The sequence below is a fragment of the Denticeps clupeoides genome, chromosome 7 (assembly GCF_900700375.1).
Source record: "Denticeps clupeoides chromosome 7, fDenClu1.1, whole genome shotgun sequence".
Classification (NCBI taxonomy): Eukaryota; Metazoa; Chordata; class Actinopteri; order Clupeiformes; family Denticipitidae; genus Denticeps; species Denticeps clupeoides.
The window spans coordinates 638,989-653,409 of NC_041713.1; the positions used below are offsets into that span (position 1 = coordinate 638,989).

Sequence of the window (14,421 nt, forward strand, 5' to 3'; positions counted from 1 at the left end):
GCCGGTGCGCCGCCTCGCCGTCTCCAGCAGAGGGAGCACGGAGCCCTGCTGCTCCGCCCTGTCTGGACCAGACGGAGGGGACCGGTTCCCTGCTGCAGCGGCGTGTGAAAGGGATTGTGTGCTGACACGGTGAAGTGCGGCCATCACCGGACACGTCCAGTCGCTTTCAGCACCGTCATGGTGCTTCCACCGGGCCGGACACGGCCTGCCATCATAACACCGGGCCAGTGGTGGCACTTTTCTTTTCTCCACCAGGACGGTGCTGGAAGCGACTGGACGTGTCCTGGTGCTTCCACCGGGCCGGACACGCCCTGCCATCATAACAGCGGCCCGGTGGAAGCACCAGGACGGTGCTGGAAGCGACTGGACGTGTCTGGTGAACCCCCATCAGTGCCACCCTTCCCTCAGAACCCCAACGTCTCCGCGGGCGGCGGGCCTGCGTCTGTTCGTGGGTTCTTGTACGCGTCCGTTTCCTCTCTGCCGGCGCGGTTGGGCCGGTGCCAGGGCTTTTGTGCGCCGTTGGCCCAGCTGCACCGGCGGCTGGAAGGAAAAACACGACGTGATAGAGGAGAGAAGAACCGAGCGGTGGCTCCGCCGGCCCGCCCCTTCCTGCCGCCCCACTGGAACCAGCTTCCTCCCTTTGTCTGACCTGTTTACCGCACAGAGATGGCCCTCGCCCGCCAGGCCTCCGTCCCCGTCCCCCGCTCCTCATCATCAGCACAGCCGCCCTGCCTCGTCACCCCACGTCCCAGTGATGGAGCAGGGGGGCGGTTATGATAAAGAGGGCGGGTTGGGGGGGGGCTCGCTCTGGACCATGACATCATCCGTCATTTGCATAAACCCGAGGCGCGCCGCCGATTGGCGGATCCGCGGCTTTTCATCCCTTTCAATTCCGGCGTGCGCGCGTTTTCTCCACCTCCTCCTGAAAAGGCGCGTCCCTCCCGTCTTCTTTCTTCCCGACGCCGAGAGGAGAAGCCGGTAAGACCCCGCGCTCCGCCCGCCGCGTTCCGCCGCGGTAAACGGCGCCTTTTAACCCGCGCCGGTGTCGCGCCGCTCCGCGCCGCCTCGTCACATCTCCCTACCGCGCCGCCGGGACCCATCCTCCCGCCGCCCCGCGTCCCGCGCCTCGTGGTCCGGAGCCCATTGTTCCGGCGCGTCCCGTAATAACGCCGCCGATTAGAGGCTTGAGGAGGACGGCGCGTCCTCCACACCTGCGGGGGGGACAGGGCGTCCTCCGGCCGGCCGTTGTTATCATGGCGCGCCGTCAGGACATGTTCCTGCGTGTTCTCCCGGCTCGTTCGTGGCCCAGTTCGGGTGCTTGGGCGCGGTTGGGCCTCCTGTGTGTCGCTGTGCGGTGGCACCGGGCCCGGGGACTCTGGGCATGACTCAGCTCCGGGGTGGCACCGGTGGGATTAGACGGACCCGGCCGTGCCCGGCCAGCAGGCTGCGTCTGATGACGTCTGTCCCTGGGACAACTGGCACGTTGATCGCGCCTGCGCCCACATTTTGGGTTAATGGTGGTTCTGGCGGCGCCGCTGGGTCGTCTGTAAGACCAGGATGTTTGGTTGCTGCTGCCCAGGGCTCCTCTTCCCTGACCGGAGGAATATAATCCTCTTAATGGCAGAAGCTGGTGTTGGTTTCGCCGCTGCCCAGCCCAGATGTCACCTTTTGTCTCCAGGGCAGGACCTGACGTCCCCAGGCGAACCCCACCAGCTGTTTCCGTCCGGGGCTTATCTAATTTACACAGGTGCATGCTGGGTAATGGACATGGGGTCCTCAGGTTACAACTCGACCCCCCTCGACTCCCGACGCACCTTCGGCTCGTCCCTGGGGAGGGTAGAGGGCAGCGGCGTGGCCGTATGAGCGCTCAGTACCGCTTCGCCTGATTCTGTGGTTGACCGGGGCCGGAGAACGGTTCTCTCGCGGCGACGCCCGGCCTCGTCTAGAACCTGATTAAAGCCGGCCGCTGCGCAGTAGACGGTCCCCTGTTGGCCTGGCACAGAGCGCCATTCTTTCGCGTTTTCGTCCCGACAAAGAGGCCATGGTGCTGAGATGCCTCCGTTCCCTGACGTCCTTGTTGAGGAACGCGCCGCGTCCTCCTCTCCTGGCTCCGCCCCCCTCCTCCGCCATCAGGATTCTGCTTTCTCGGCACAGCGGTTTGTTTGTGCGCGGCCGGGTATCTTTGACCTTTCGGGTGCTTGGGGCATGTGGCAGTCGTGCCGCTTGTTGGCGCGATGGAGGCCGCAGCGGAGCCCGCCGCTCCCCAGCATCCACACCGTCTCCCCGGCGTCCAACCCCCACCCCGGCCAACCCTCCCCCAGTGCACGCTGGCTGATCTCGGTCTGCCGCGCCGCATAATGGGCTCAGTCAGAGCCGCCGGGGGTCTTTGTGTGGCTGCTTTGTGCCTTTCGTGCTGCCAGTGAAGAGGCCAAGCGCTGAAGGGCGCCGCCTCCGTCCCCGCGCCGTCCCCAACCGCGCTGGGGGTGGGGATCTCATGTGGGGGTTCCGTTAGGACGCCTCTACTTCCTCGCGTTCTCGCTGTTTAGACCAGGCTTTTATTACCGGTAGTCTTCCCACAGACGCAGATGCCGAGAAATGTACCCCACCCAAGGTCCTCCTTGTTTCCGGGCCCTCGCGGCTGGGGGGTCACCTGTTGGTAAACTTGCGTCACCTACGTTCGTACCGCCATGGGACGCGTCGCTCTGAGCAAGTTTGCCGACCCGTTGCCCTCCCGGGCTCGATGCCTTGAACAACCGGCACGTAGCTGGCATTCCTGCCACGCCCTGTCGCGCCCGAGTCCCCCCACGGCCCTCAGTCGTTTGTTCCACATCCATCAGCCCGAGACGACGGGGCCGCCGAGGCTCATGGGAAGGGTGTTGCAGCGGGGGCCATGTTGCGTTTACTCGGTAAGCCCCGGTTGGGGATTGGTTTACTATAACGGGATGAAGTCCGGGATTATCCCGATGGTGCGTGTACTCTGGCACCTTCACCGGAGCTGCTCAGCTCGCCCTCTGTAACTACGGTCAGTATTTCCCGCTTCTTTTTCACAAGTCGCTCTAAAATAACCACCGGGAGTCTGTGGAACGTCTGCGGGGTCGGCGGAGTTCAGCAGACGCGGTCGTGCACCTGCATGCTGCGTCCGCCCCGTTGGCGGAGACGGTTGACTGGGAGCCGCTAGCTGGGTTCTGTAGGGACCGGGACGGTTTGGCCCCGCCGGCGCCTGCGTGGCGAACGTTTACAGGACAGAGTGGGGTTTGTGTGAAGATGGAGGACGTAAGAAGACACCCCATCACTGCTGCTCTGTCGTCCCTCCCCCGTTCCCTCGACCGCTGGACTCGCTCAGCTGCTCCGGCCATCTGCGCGAAGCCCAACAGAGGACCAGGGAGGACGAGGGACGGGAGGAAACGGGAACAGTCGCGCGTTTTGTGGAGCTGGGGCAGCTGAGGGGGTGTTTTCCCATGCTCCTCTGGGCCGGGCCACTTCCTGTGGGGGACTGGGTGCCGTCTCTCTTCTGGATGCGGCGGTTTTTGAAGGTGTTTTTGAGGAGGGAAAATATGTTTGTGTTTCGTCTGGATTCCGTCTCGGGTTTTATCGATCGATTGCCGTATCACGTTTACAGTTACGGCATTTACCAGACACCCGTATCCAGAGCGACTTACAATACGTAGTTACGGGGACAGTCCCCCCTGGAGACACTCGGGGTTAAGTGTTCTGCTCAGGGACACGATGGTAGTAAGTGGGGTTTGAACCTGGGTCTTCTGGTTCGTGGGTCGAGTGTGGTACCTGCTAGGCTATGACCAACCTGTAGTTACAGGGACAGTCCCCCCCTGGAGACACTCAGGGTTAAGTGTCCTGCTCAGGGACACGATGGTAGTAAGTGGGGTTTGAACCTGGGTCTTCTGGTTCGTGGGCGAGTGTGGTACCCGCTAGGCTATGACCAACCTGTAGTTACGGGGACGGTCCCCCCTGGACACACTCAGGGACACGATGGTAGTAAGTGGGGTTTGAACCTGGGTCTTCTGGTTCGTGGGTCGAGTGTGGTACCTGCTAGGCTATGACCACCCTGTAGTTACAGGGACAGTCCCCCCCTGGAGACACTCAGGGTTAAGTGTCCTGCTCAGGGACAAGATGGAAGTAAGTGGGGTTTGAACCTGGGTCGCTGTATCGATCGCTCACTGTTTTGTCATCTCTGTTTATCCTGATTCGTGGGATTTTGTTCCTGGTTCTGCTCCTTTTCATTTTCTTCTAGTTCCTGCCGAGCGGTTTTCATGGCGCCGGCGTGGTGAGCGTAATCCTTTATCTGATTCCTCCCCGGAGTTTATCTGCTTATGAAACGGCGCGGGATTCTTGTCCCGTCCTGCCGGCATTATTGTTTGACCTGGACGGTTCTCCTTGTCTCGTGTGCAGATCAGTGGCTGCCAGGCTGCGGTCGACTCCGCCGAACGTTCTTGCCGAGACGAGCTTCCAGGACTGAGGAGGGATGAAACCGGACGGAGTTGCCACGGCGGCGCTCGATGCTGATCCGGCGCTCGAGGTTGCGCCAGCGGGGGACACTGTGGACCAGCCGTCCTCGGCCTCCCAAACGACAGAGGCGGGACACGCAGAACCAAAACCTGCCGCGGCACCGGCCGCCAAGACCGGAGACTCCGCCGGCAAGACGAAGGCCCCCGCCAAGTCCAAGCCTGCCGGGACCACGGCAGCGAAGACGCCTGGCCCCGCCTCGCGCCCCGCCCCCAGCCTCAACCGCGCAGTCAACGGGGTGCCGAAGCCGCAGACGAATGGGGTGACCAAGAAGGCCGCCGGCAGCACGCCTGACAGGAAGAACACGCCCACCGGCGCGCCCGCTAAGAAGGCCGGGACCGCCTCCCGGACCCCCACCAAGCCCGCAGAACGCGGAACTCCTGCCGCCAACAACGGAGCGAAGGCCGGCGCGGCGCCGCCGCTCAGGAAGGCGCCGCCCGCCAAGCCGAAACCTGCAGGTGGAGCGTTTTTATTACGCCGCGTTTATTAACGCTCGGTGTGTTCTGCCGTGTTACGTTATTTATGGTTTTTTTTTTATATAATTAACCTATATATTATTTTCCCATAAGCCCCAGCGTCTAAGCCTCCCTCTGCAGCTGCTACCAGGCCCGGTGCTGCCGCCGCCGCCGCCGCTTCACCCAAAGCTGATAAGCCGGCCGTGTCCAAGTCCAGCAGGTAGGTCAGTTCTGGACATGGAGCTCTAAACGCCCTGTCCTCAGGGGGGGTCCACGGTAGCCGCGGCGTCCATGGTGGGGGGGTCAGCACGGCGGTGTTTTGCGTGTCTGGTCGGAAGACGAACGGCGTCTCCACCAGGACTCGTCTCCTTAAGTAGGACAACAGCTGAGCTTTTTTACGCGGCAGAGTTTTGCCCGGAGATTCTGCGGCGCGTAAGCGGGCCGTGTTTTTGGGGTTGTTCTCAGCACCTGAGTCACACGACGCCGCGCTGCAGCCGATAACGCGCCGGACCATGGAGCGCTTTGTGACGAGGCTGAAGGAGCTCTTTGTTCCCCGCGAGATGACTGCGGATGTCCTGAGGTGTTCGGGTGCGGTAAGAGGCTCTGACGGGGTGGCTGGATTACGAGACGTAATCTCCTGACCCCGTAGCCCACCGCCGCGTCCAGGCTCTGGACGCATCAGAAGTTGCCACCTCCTCTTATAACCGGTGCGTGAGACCACTGCGGCGGTGGGCGTGGCCGGCCATGAGTCAGTTTCCTGCTCCATGCACTCCCAGATTTCCGTAACGCAGCTGTGTGTGTGTGTGTGTGTGTGTGTGTGTGTGTGTGTGTGTGTGTGTGTGTGTTGATGCTGCTGAGTAGAAAATCATTTTTTTTATTGGCTATTAATTGTCGTGATTTGATTGGCAGGGCAGGGTGTGGTCAGGCCTGTTGCAGCAGCAGGCTGTACTTTTTCTCCGCTGTGGGCGTGGCCATGTTTTATGGGCGGCACTGCGGTGAAATGGCTGATTGCCGGGACCCTGTGGACCGCCACCGCTCCGTCGTGTCGAGTCATGGCGCGTCAGGTCACGTGCCGGTGGTGGAAATAAACGGAGCCCGGCGCGGCGAGTTAATTCCTCTAATCCCACCGGCGGTGGTCCCTTCAAAAACACAACTTCAATTATTCACCGCTCATTAACTTTTACAGGCGTCGCCGCCGCTGGCATTCAGATCTGAATATTAAATCTGTTTTAATCACAGCAGAAACGGCAGAATAAAACCGGCCTGTTTGCTCGCAGCTTTTGTCACATTTTGCTTCTATTTGTGTCAGATCGGGATGAAAGACCCCCATTCAGCTCCGTTTAAATATCGTTCGAGTTCAGACGTTGCTGAGCTCGTGGGGGCGGGGCTTCTGCACGCCGTTGCGTTGATCTGATAAAGATCTCGTTGTCTACAGCTGACCCGTCTTCTCTTTCGTCGTCCGCCATTGTCCATGCTGAGAGGCTTCAGGGCTGCAGTCTTGTTGGTGGAACAACAACAACATAACTGTCAATCATCCACGATGTTGCTGCAGAAATCACATTAAAATATCTAATGTCCTGATTTCATGACCGGGAGATCCTGACTGGAAAAGGACATGATCTAATGGAGCAGAACCTGATTTAAAATGCTGATGCTAGAGCAGCACTGCAAGGCCGTAAAACATTTAACCCTCGAACCCGGTGACGATGTAGCCAAATCAGACCAAATCTCGGAAAAATACATTAAAACGATGTTGCTGCAGAAATCACATCAACATATCCAATGTCATGATTTCATGACCGTGAGATCCTGACTGGACGAGCAAATATCATTTTTATAAGGGAACACTAGAAAACACAAAGCATCATGACGATCTCTCAGGTTGAAATGGGCATGAGGAAGCGGCCCCGTAATCAGGAGGTTGCCGGTTCGAATCCCGGCCAGCCAAGGTGCCACCGAGCAAAGCACCGTCCCCACACGCTGCTCCCCGGGCGCCTGTCATGGCCGCCCACTGCTCACTCAGGGTGATGGGTTAAATGCAGAGGACAAATTTCACTGTGTGCACCGTGTGCTGTGCCGCTTCCCATTTGAATGGTTTTTCAATCTTCTTCCAAAATGACTGCCGCTCTGATCTCTCAGGCTTCCCCGCCTGTCGTCTTGGATTATCCATCTTCCTCCCATGCAGGAGATGAAGAGCAGTGCGGTCACAGGATTTTTCCTTTTACCGTCTGCAGCCTCCTGCTGTTCATTATTCATCCAATTTACCTTTAATTGCTTCTTCTTATTGTTTAATTGTCTAAAATATAATAGATTATTGAATCCACCGTGACCACATGAAGTTGCACCGTCCTGTATTAAAAATGGCTTAAATGGTCCCGGTGGTGATGCGAGAAGATGTTTTATTCAGAGCCGTACGGTGGAGCCCCGGCTGCGTGTTCTATCACCGGCAGCGTGTCAGGACCACGCCGCGTTGACCTCCTTCTTCCAAACCTTCTTTTGTAGGCCGGCAAGTTCGCGGCCCGCCAGTGCCACAGCCAGGCCGGCCACGCTCTCCACAACCAAGACTCCAGCGTCCACCGCAAAGCCAGCCGCCAGCACGACTAAGGCACCGGCGGCTAAACCAGCCACGCCTAGAAGCGTCTCCGCGGTTCCCTCTACTGGCCGCGCCCCGCCACAACCCTCTAAAGCGGCTACCCCGGTTAAGAAAGGTATGAAGGGTCACGGCTGGGGATCAGATTTGGTTTGTTGATGCCGGTTTATTAATACGTTTGCGCTTCTGTTTGTAGATGTCGGCAAGCCAAGTACGCCCGTGACCAAAAAACCTACGACGTCCCCCGCGGCCCGTCCCTCTCCGGTCAAGACCAGCAAACCCGACACCCCCAAATCCACCCCCACTGCAAAGGCAGACCCCAGTATCAAAAAAACCGCGCCCGGCGCCAAGGGGGCGGACGCCAAACTCGGCAAGGCCAAGACCGTCCCATCAAAAGACCCCGGTGCAGGTCCGAAGAGCAACAAGGCGAGCAGTCCCAAGAAAGCCGTGGGGAGCAGCACGCCGATGCCGGTGAAGCGGGGTCCCAAGCCGACGCAGCCGAAGGAGGGGGAGGTACACGACGCTGCTGCCGCCGCCGCTGCTGCCGCCACGGTTGTTGCTGCAGCTGCAGTGGAGACAATGGTGGCCTCAGAGCCACAGCTTGTAGAAGCTCTGGGTGCAGAGGAGGAGACGATGGCAGTTCAGGAAGAAGGACACGCGACCTCCACGCATGGGGCCAGCGTGGTCCACGAACAGGACACTTCCGCGCTCCTCCTGGACGCCATGGAAACGGCGGCTCCCACACTGCACACTTCAGAACCTCAAATGGAGGCCACTGCACCCCAGCTGGTGGCAGAGCTCAACCTGGCCCACCTCGACCTACCTGTGAGCTCAGAGTCTCCTTTGGGGACTACGGTGATGTCACCTCCATCCTCCCCAACTGGGCCCACATGCACGTCCATGGACCCTCAGTTGGACCTGGCTGATCCGTGGGGCCAAAGCCATTCAACATCACTCGCCGAGGGGGCTCTTCCCCAGGACAAACACCAGGAGGACACTGTCCCATCGTCTACTGGCGGGGAACCGGGTGAAGTACAAGATGCTGAGCCCAGCTTGCTTGGTAGAACATCTGTAGATCCCCACACAGCAGCTGAAAAAGAGGAAGAGGTAGAGAAGGCAGACCAGGAAATCAATGAAGATGACGAGGGAGACGAAGAGGACGCTCAGGAGCAGAGGCATGAACCTCCACTTATGGAGGACCTCCTGACCGACTCTTCATCTTTCACCATCTCCGGTTGGCATAGGCAACATGCAGAAGAAAAGGTCACCAGCCAGCAAATGGTGATGGTACCAGAGGATCACAGCCCGTTAGAAAGTTCCCAGAATGACAGAGACGACTTCGACGTTGAACAATTGCCCAAAGGTTCTCCATGCACTAAAACATTTTCAAATGAGGACGATGACGATGAAGATGAGGACATAGTGGTGGACTTTAATATTGACTCAGCAGAGAACGTGGCTGATTTTAATGTGGCCTCAAAACAGGCTGATCTACACAATGTCCTGAAAGAAGAAGAACAGGAGACAATTCCAGCAGCCTTTGATGTGGTTGTTTCTAAAGAACCTGTCCATTACCAGGTCCACCAAGAGGAGGAAGAGGAGGACCGAGTAGATACAATGAGCTTGGAACACCACAAAGTTTATCATGAAGAGGAAGAGGAGGGCGGAGTGAGTGACAAGAACGTGGGCTTTCAGTTAGTCAGTGAGACCAGAGACGAGAGACAGGAGAGCGAGGAGGACCAATTGGCTGATATGAATCTGGGCTTAAAGCAGGTTGATGAATTCTGTCAGGAGGAAGACCAGGTGGCCCACGTCAGCGTGAGCTTCGAGCATGTTGACGTCCATAAAGCCTGTCGGGAAGACTATGAGGAGGAGGACTACGTAGAGAATGAAATGGGCACCGTACCGTACCATGAAGTCTATCAGGAGGAGCAGGAGGACACCGTAGCCGGTGTGAAGTTGGGCTCAGAGTACGCTGCTCAACACGTGGTGCGTCCGGAGGAGGAGGAGGAGGAAGACCGAGTGGTGGACATGGATGTGTGCTCAGAGCGTGTAGAGCACCACAAAGTCTACCAGGAGGAGGAGGAGGACGAAGACGTGGAGATGGCGAGTGAGGGGGTGACAGAAAGCGGGCTGGAGAGCTGCGGAAACGTTGACGAGGACGACTTTACAGAGGACGTCCGTTTGGACAACATGAACCGCACGACTCCGCAGCCCTCCATCCCTCCCACCACGGCGTGGGGCCAATCGAATCCATTCTGCGACACCTGGGCTCCGCCTCCCACCTCCCACTTCCCCTCAGACTTCCCGAGCACAGATCCCCAATCATCTCCTGCTCCGGAGCTGGAACCCCGCCCTGCAACTCCGCCAGAGGTCCCCGCCGAACCCGCTCCGGTCGCCGCGGGCGACAGCGAGAGCAGCACTCCGGAGGAACCGCGGGACTACGACAGCAGCTCCGGCGTGGAGTCTCCTTCCGACAAGCGGCAGACGCCCGTGCCGACCGCCCAGCCCGACCTGGAGCAGGACCTGGGAATCCACCTGGAGAGGGGGGACGGCGAGGACGAGGAAGCCGAGACGCTCCCCGCAGACGACGTCCTCGGAGGGCCACCGACTGCTCCCACCTCAGCCCCTTCTTCTCCTTCTACATCTGGGGACGAGGCCAGTGACACCGAGGGCGAGATGCAGATCAATGACCCGGACACCCCTGTGGACGGCCTCGCGGCTTTAACCGAGGATGAGGCGGCGGAGATGCACGCCGGGGACGTGGAGGAGGACGGCGGCGGCACGCCGCAGTCGGCCAACTCTGTGGCCTCCTACGGCTTCGACTGCACCACGTCCAACTCCAACGCCCACTCCACCGCGGAGAGCTGCGGAAAGAGTCCTGGCATCTTCTCCCTGGAGAACGAAGACCAGCTGACCGAGGAAGCCAAGGACCCGTCCCTCATCAAGGAGTTGACCGCGCCCGCGGCCACCGCCCTGGACCTTCTGGCCCTCGGACAGCCGCAGGAGGAGAAGTCCGGGCTGGTGGAGCATCAGTACATGCTGTGCGGGAAGTCGGGGGCCGACCTCCCCCCGGAGGAGGAAGACGAGGAGATGGAGGAAGAGCAGGCCGCCGGCCGCCCGTCCTCGCCGCGCTCGGAAGGAGGACCCGACGTCCAGCCTCCGTACTACTCCACCATATGCGATAAAACTGATAACTTTGTGGCAGGTAACGTATAAGCCCCGCCTCTGGAATGCACCTTGTCCCCGCCCCCGCCACGCCCTTCTCTCCCCGTTGGTTTTTATCTCATGTGGAGGTAGAGTGAGTAGGAATGATGGAGGGCACGCGATAGAAGACGTGTCCTCCTTTATAATGCGGTTATATGGCCTAAACGTCTGAATGTACAGTAGCTATGATCTCGTTTTTCTATTAGACTTTTTATCCACGCACACCGTTCTTCTGCATCTGCAAGTGACTGAGATGGACTACCAACCTTCCTGTTTTGTATTTATCCCACTGTTTTTACCAGAAAAATGGGCGTTTCTTTCCTTGTACCTGTTTTTGCTTTTGATTTTGTTTCGTTTCGTAGTCCTCCAACCTCCTGTCTGTTCACATGCCATTTCTCCTGCGCCAGAAGTAGCTTTTATTCTCCACGCTTTTCTATGTGCTAGTTCCTGTTTTTAGGAGGGAATAAAGGTTCCATGCAAACAGTTTCTTTTTACCGAAGGAAAGATTGTGAAGGATTTAGGGGAGACATTTTTATTGTGGCCTATTAAACCGAATATAACACCCACATGGAGCCTGATCATAATGACGATTGAGGTCGTGTACGTGTTTTGAGGTATTTTTGGTTCAGAATGGTTCCGTGTGTTTTCTTAATTTATATCTCGACGACTGAAAGAAAACCATTTAAAATTGTTCAAATGTCTCTCTTTGAATTTGTAAATGCTGCTGTGAGATTTTTAGTGGTCCATGTTTCAGCAAAAAAAAATGCATGTTCAACTAACACAAAACCTGTAATACTTTCAATGGGTTCTAATATAGGTAATGCTAATAAATTAATGGTTCACACTAACACGATTTTCAAAGTTCCATTAAACGTCATTGCAAGGCTACGTGTTCCCGTTTCTTATTTCTTTCCCTCCTTTTTTGAAATAAATGGTGTTCGGTTTTGATGGAATTTTGAGGAAATGGCACCCCGTCCTACTGTCCTGCAGCATGCTCTGTGTGTCCTGAGAATTACAACGAGGACGTCCCCACCTCCGTCTCTTCCCATGGTGTTCATCCTACCAGTAGAATTCCTGGGTTTCCATGATCCATCCCTGTCGTGCCACGCTGGAAAACCGCGGCCTTGCCACAGGAAGATGAGTTCTTCTGTTGCATGCACTAGTTTCACCGTCGCCGTGGGGACCAGGGCGGATGTGTGGAACTCTGCAAGGTCCAATCATCAACTTGAATTAGATCCTGTTCTTCTCGCTGCAGGACGTCTGTCTGTCTTTTGATTTTGTTTGTCCCCCTTTGACCTCCATGGGTTCTGTGACCTTGCATCCCTCCCTGCTGGTCCATCTCTGTTGCATTTCTTCTTGGTGTCCCAAGTTATCTTGACTGTCTCACAGGCGCTGGACGGCAGGACCGGCCACCAACTGACCTTCAGGAGGTCAACCACAACTCGTACCTGGTCCCTGGGAGGAGTGGCCAGCGGCAGCCGGTCCCTGCCGGCCACGCCCAGCTAGCAGGCGCGCAGCAGCTGCAGCTCCGTCGGCTGGAGCAGCACCAGCTGCAGCTGCGGCAGCTCCTGCAGCGGCAGGAGCAGGAGAGGCGGAGGCGTCTGGAGGAGGAGCTGCAGCGGCGGCGGCAGCGGCGGGAGCTCCTCCAGCTGCAGGAGCACCGGCGCCAGCTGGCGGTGCCACCGTCACCGGCCGCCGGCCTCTGCACCATCTACGAGGCCATGGAGACCGGCGAAGAGGAGGCTGATGACGAAGGCCACGGGACGTCCCCGCGCGTCTTTCATACCGAGCTGCCGCTGCGCATGGCCGACGGCAACCGGCGACGCCCCCCGCAAGACCTGGACTGGAGCCGGAAGCTGGACATGGTCCACCAGCTCATCAGCCAGACCTTGCTGCTGTCCGGGGACGCCTGTCCCCCCCTGCTGCTGCTGCCCGGCCAGGGCGGGGGGACGCTCAGCCCCCTGGAGACCAGCCTCTGGCCCGACCTGCTGCCGCCCCTCGGCTCCCCCTCGGCCACCGTCACCTCTGTCAGCAGCTACTCCCCGGAGGGCCCGGGCAGCTGTCCCCGGGGAGACTGGACCGTGGTGGAGCTGGAGACGCAGCACTGACCCCATGGTAACAGGTCAAAGTTCAACATTCAGCAACGTTCATGTCCTCAACCACGTCCAGATAACTAAATAGTTCAACCAGGTAAGATCTCGGATTTCTCGCCGTCACCGCGCTTCCTGCATAGAACAGCGGATGATTGATGATGCCGGGGTTGGGGGTGAAGCGTCCCCCGTCCCTCTGATGGACACGCTATGCTTGCTGTAAACATTCTGTCCTGGTCTCCGCCTGTTTGTCACCGGGGAGCAGCTGGAGGTCGGTGCGGTGACCCCGCATTCCAGGGCCGTTACCTCATTTCCTGGCTTCTGTCTGTCTGAATGGGTTTCCGAGGAGACCGGTGATGTCATGGTGGTCCGAGTGGAGGAGACATTAATGCTGCATGAGAAGTAACCGAGCTGGCGGGAGGGTCCGGTCTTATGAACTCTGATGATTAGCATTTTATTAAACATTATTCATGAGTTTAAATGTAACAAATACTTACATTTTTCCTCCTGAACGATTTGCTTTTCAGAAGCAAAAATAAAAAAGCCACTGCTGCCACCTGCTGGTGGAGCTTTGCTACAGACCCCAGAACCAACAGTCTATTTTATTACTAATATTAATAAAAATGATAAGAATTAACATGTTATACCTTCAAACCATGTAACGTTGTAAAAATATACAGTAGAGGCCAAAAGTTTGTACACCTTCTCATTCAACGTGTTTTCTTTATTTTCATGACTATTTACGTTGGTAGATTCTCACTGAAGGCATCAAAACTATGAATGAACACATGTGGAGTTCTGTACTGTACAAAAAGTGGAGACCTGACCTCCACAGTCACCGGACCTGAACCCAATCCAGATGGTTTGGGGTGAGCTGGACCAACAAGTGCTAAACACCTCTGGGAACTCCTTCAAGACTGTTGGAGAAGCATTTCAGGTGACGACCTCTTGAAGCTCATCGAGAGAATGCCAAGAGTGTGCAAAGCAGTAACCAGAGCAAAGAAACTAGAATATAAAAAGTGTTTTCACTTATTTCACCTTTTTTTGTTAAGTACAGAACTCCACACGTGTTCATTCATAGTTTTGATGCCTTCAGTGAGAATCTACCAACGTAAATGGTCATGAAGATAAAGAAAACACGTTGGCTGAGAAGGCCTGTACTGTACGTACACAAAAATCCTCACATGTTGATGCCTTATGGCACTGTTAAGGCTTGTTTATTCTGTTTATTTGTCTTATTACTTTGGCTTTTTTTTTTCTATTCGATTCTTCTTCTACCGATTCTTCTTCTACTGTGTGCAATACGCGCCTCCTGGTCACAAATTTAATGTCCAACAACCCTCTTAATGTCACCCTGCTCGAACCAGTGACCACTTCTCAACCCTCACAATCATAAACACATATAACTTGCAACCTTTTTTCTGCTTTTCCACCCAAAATGTTGTTTGTTCACAAACTAGTTAATATTAAAGTCTGTATGACCAGCATGTTCTGATATTTTATCTTCTTGATGTTCATCATCGTGGTGTTTTATGTTCATTCCAGCTGCTGATAAAAA

The 14,421-nt window shown here is 56.8% G+C and overlaps 1 protein-coding gene across 3 annotated transcripts; it reads left to right on the plus strand.

Moving 5' to 3' along the window:
• The first annotated feature begins 831 nt into the window (after window positions 1–831).
• On the plus strand, window positions 832–11,659 carry prr36b (proline rich 36b). Of its 3 annotated transcripts, none has more exons than XM_028985732.1 (5): window positions 832–978; window positions 4,408–4,979; window positions 5,091–5,196; window positions 7,479–7,684; window positions 7,763–11,659. In XM_028985732.1, the coding sequence occupies exons 2-5, from the start codon at window positions 4,481–4,483 to the stop codon at window positions 10,783–10,785; spliced, it is 3,834 nt and encodes a 1,277-aa protein (XP_028841565.1). In that variant the 5' UTR covers window positions 832–978; window positions 4,408–4,480; the 3' UTR covers window positions 10,786–11,659. The 3 variants fall into 3 exon arrangements, with proteins under 3 accessions (XP_028841565.1, XP_028841566.1, XP_028841564.1); XM_028985733.1 differs by lacking the exon at window positions 832–978 and adding an exon at window positions 2,942–3,022; XM_028985731.1 differs by lacking the exon at window positions 832–978 and adding an exon at window positions 2,968–4,282.
• The last annotated feature ends 2,762 nt before the right edge of the window (window positions 11,660–14,421 follow it).

Coding starts and splice junctions, on each gene's coding strand:
- prr36b (XM_028985732.1), top strand. CDS start 4,481: ATGAAACCGGACGGAGTTGCCACGGCGGCGCTCGATGCTGATCCGGCG. Junction 4,980..5,090: donor CGCCAAGCCGAAACCTGCAG/GTGGAGCGTTTT, acceptor TTTTCCCATAAG/CCCCAGCGTCTAAGCCTCCC. Junction 7,685..7,762: donor GGCTACCCCGGTTAAGAAAG/GTATGAAGGGTC, acceptor TTCTGTTTGTAG/ATGTCGGCAAGCCAAGTACG.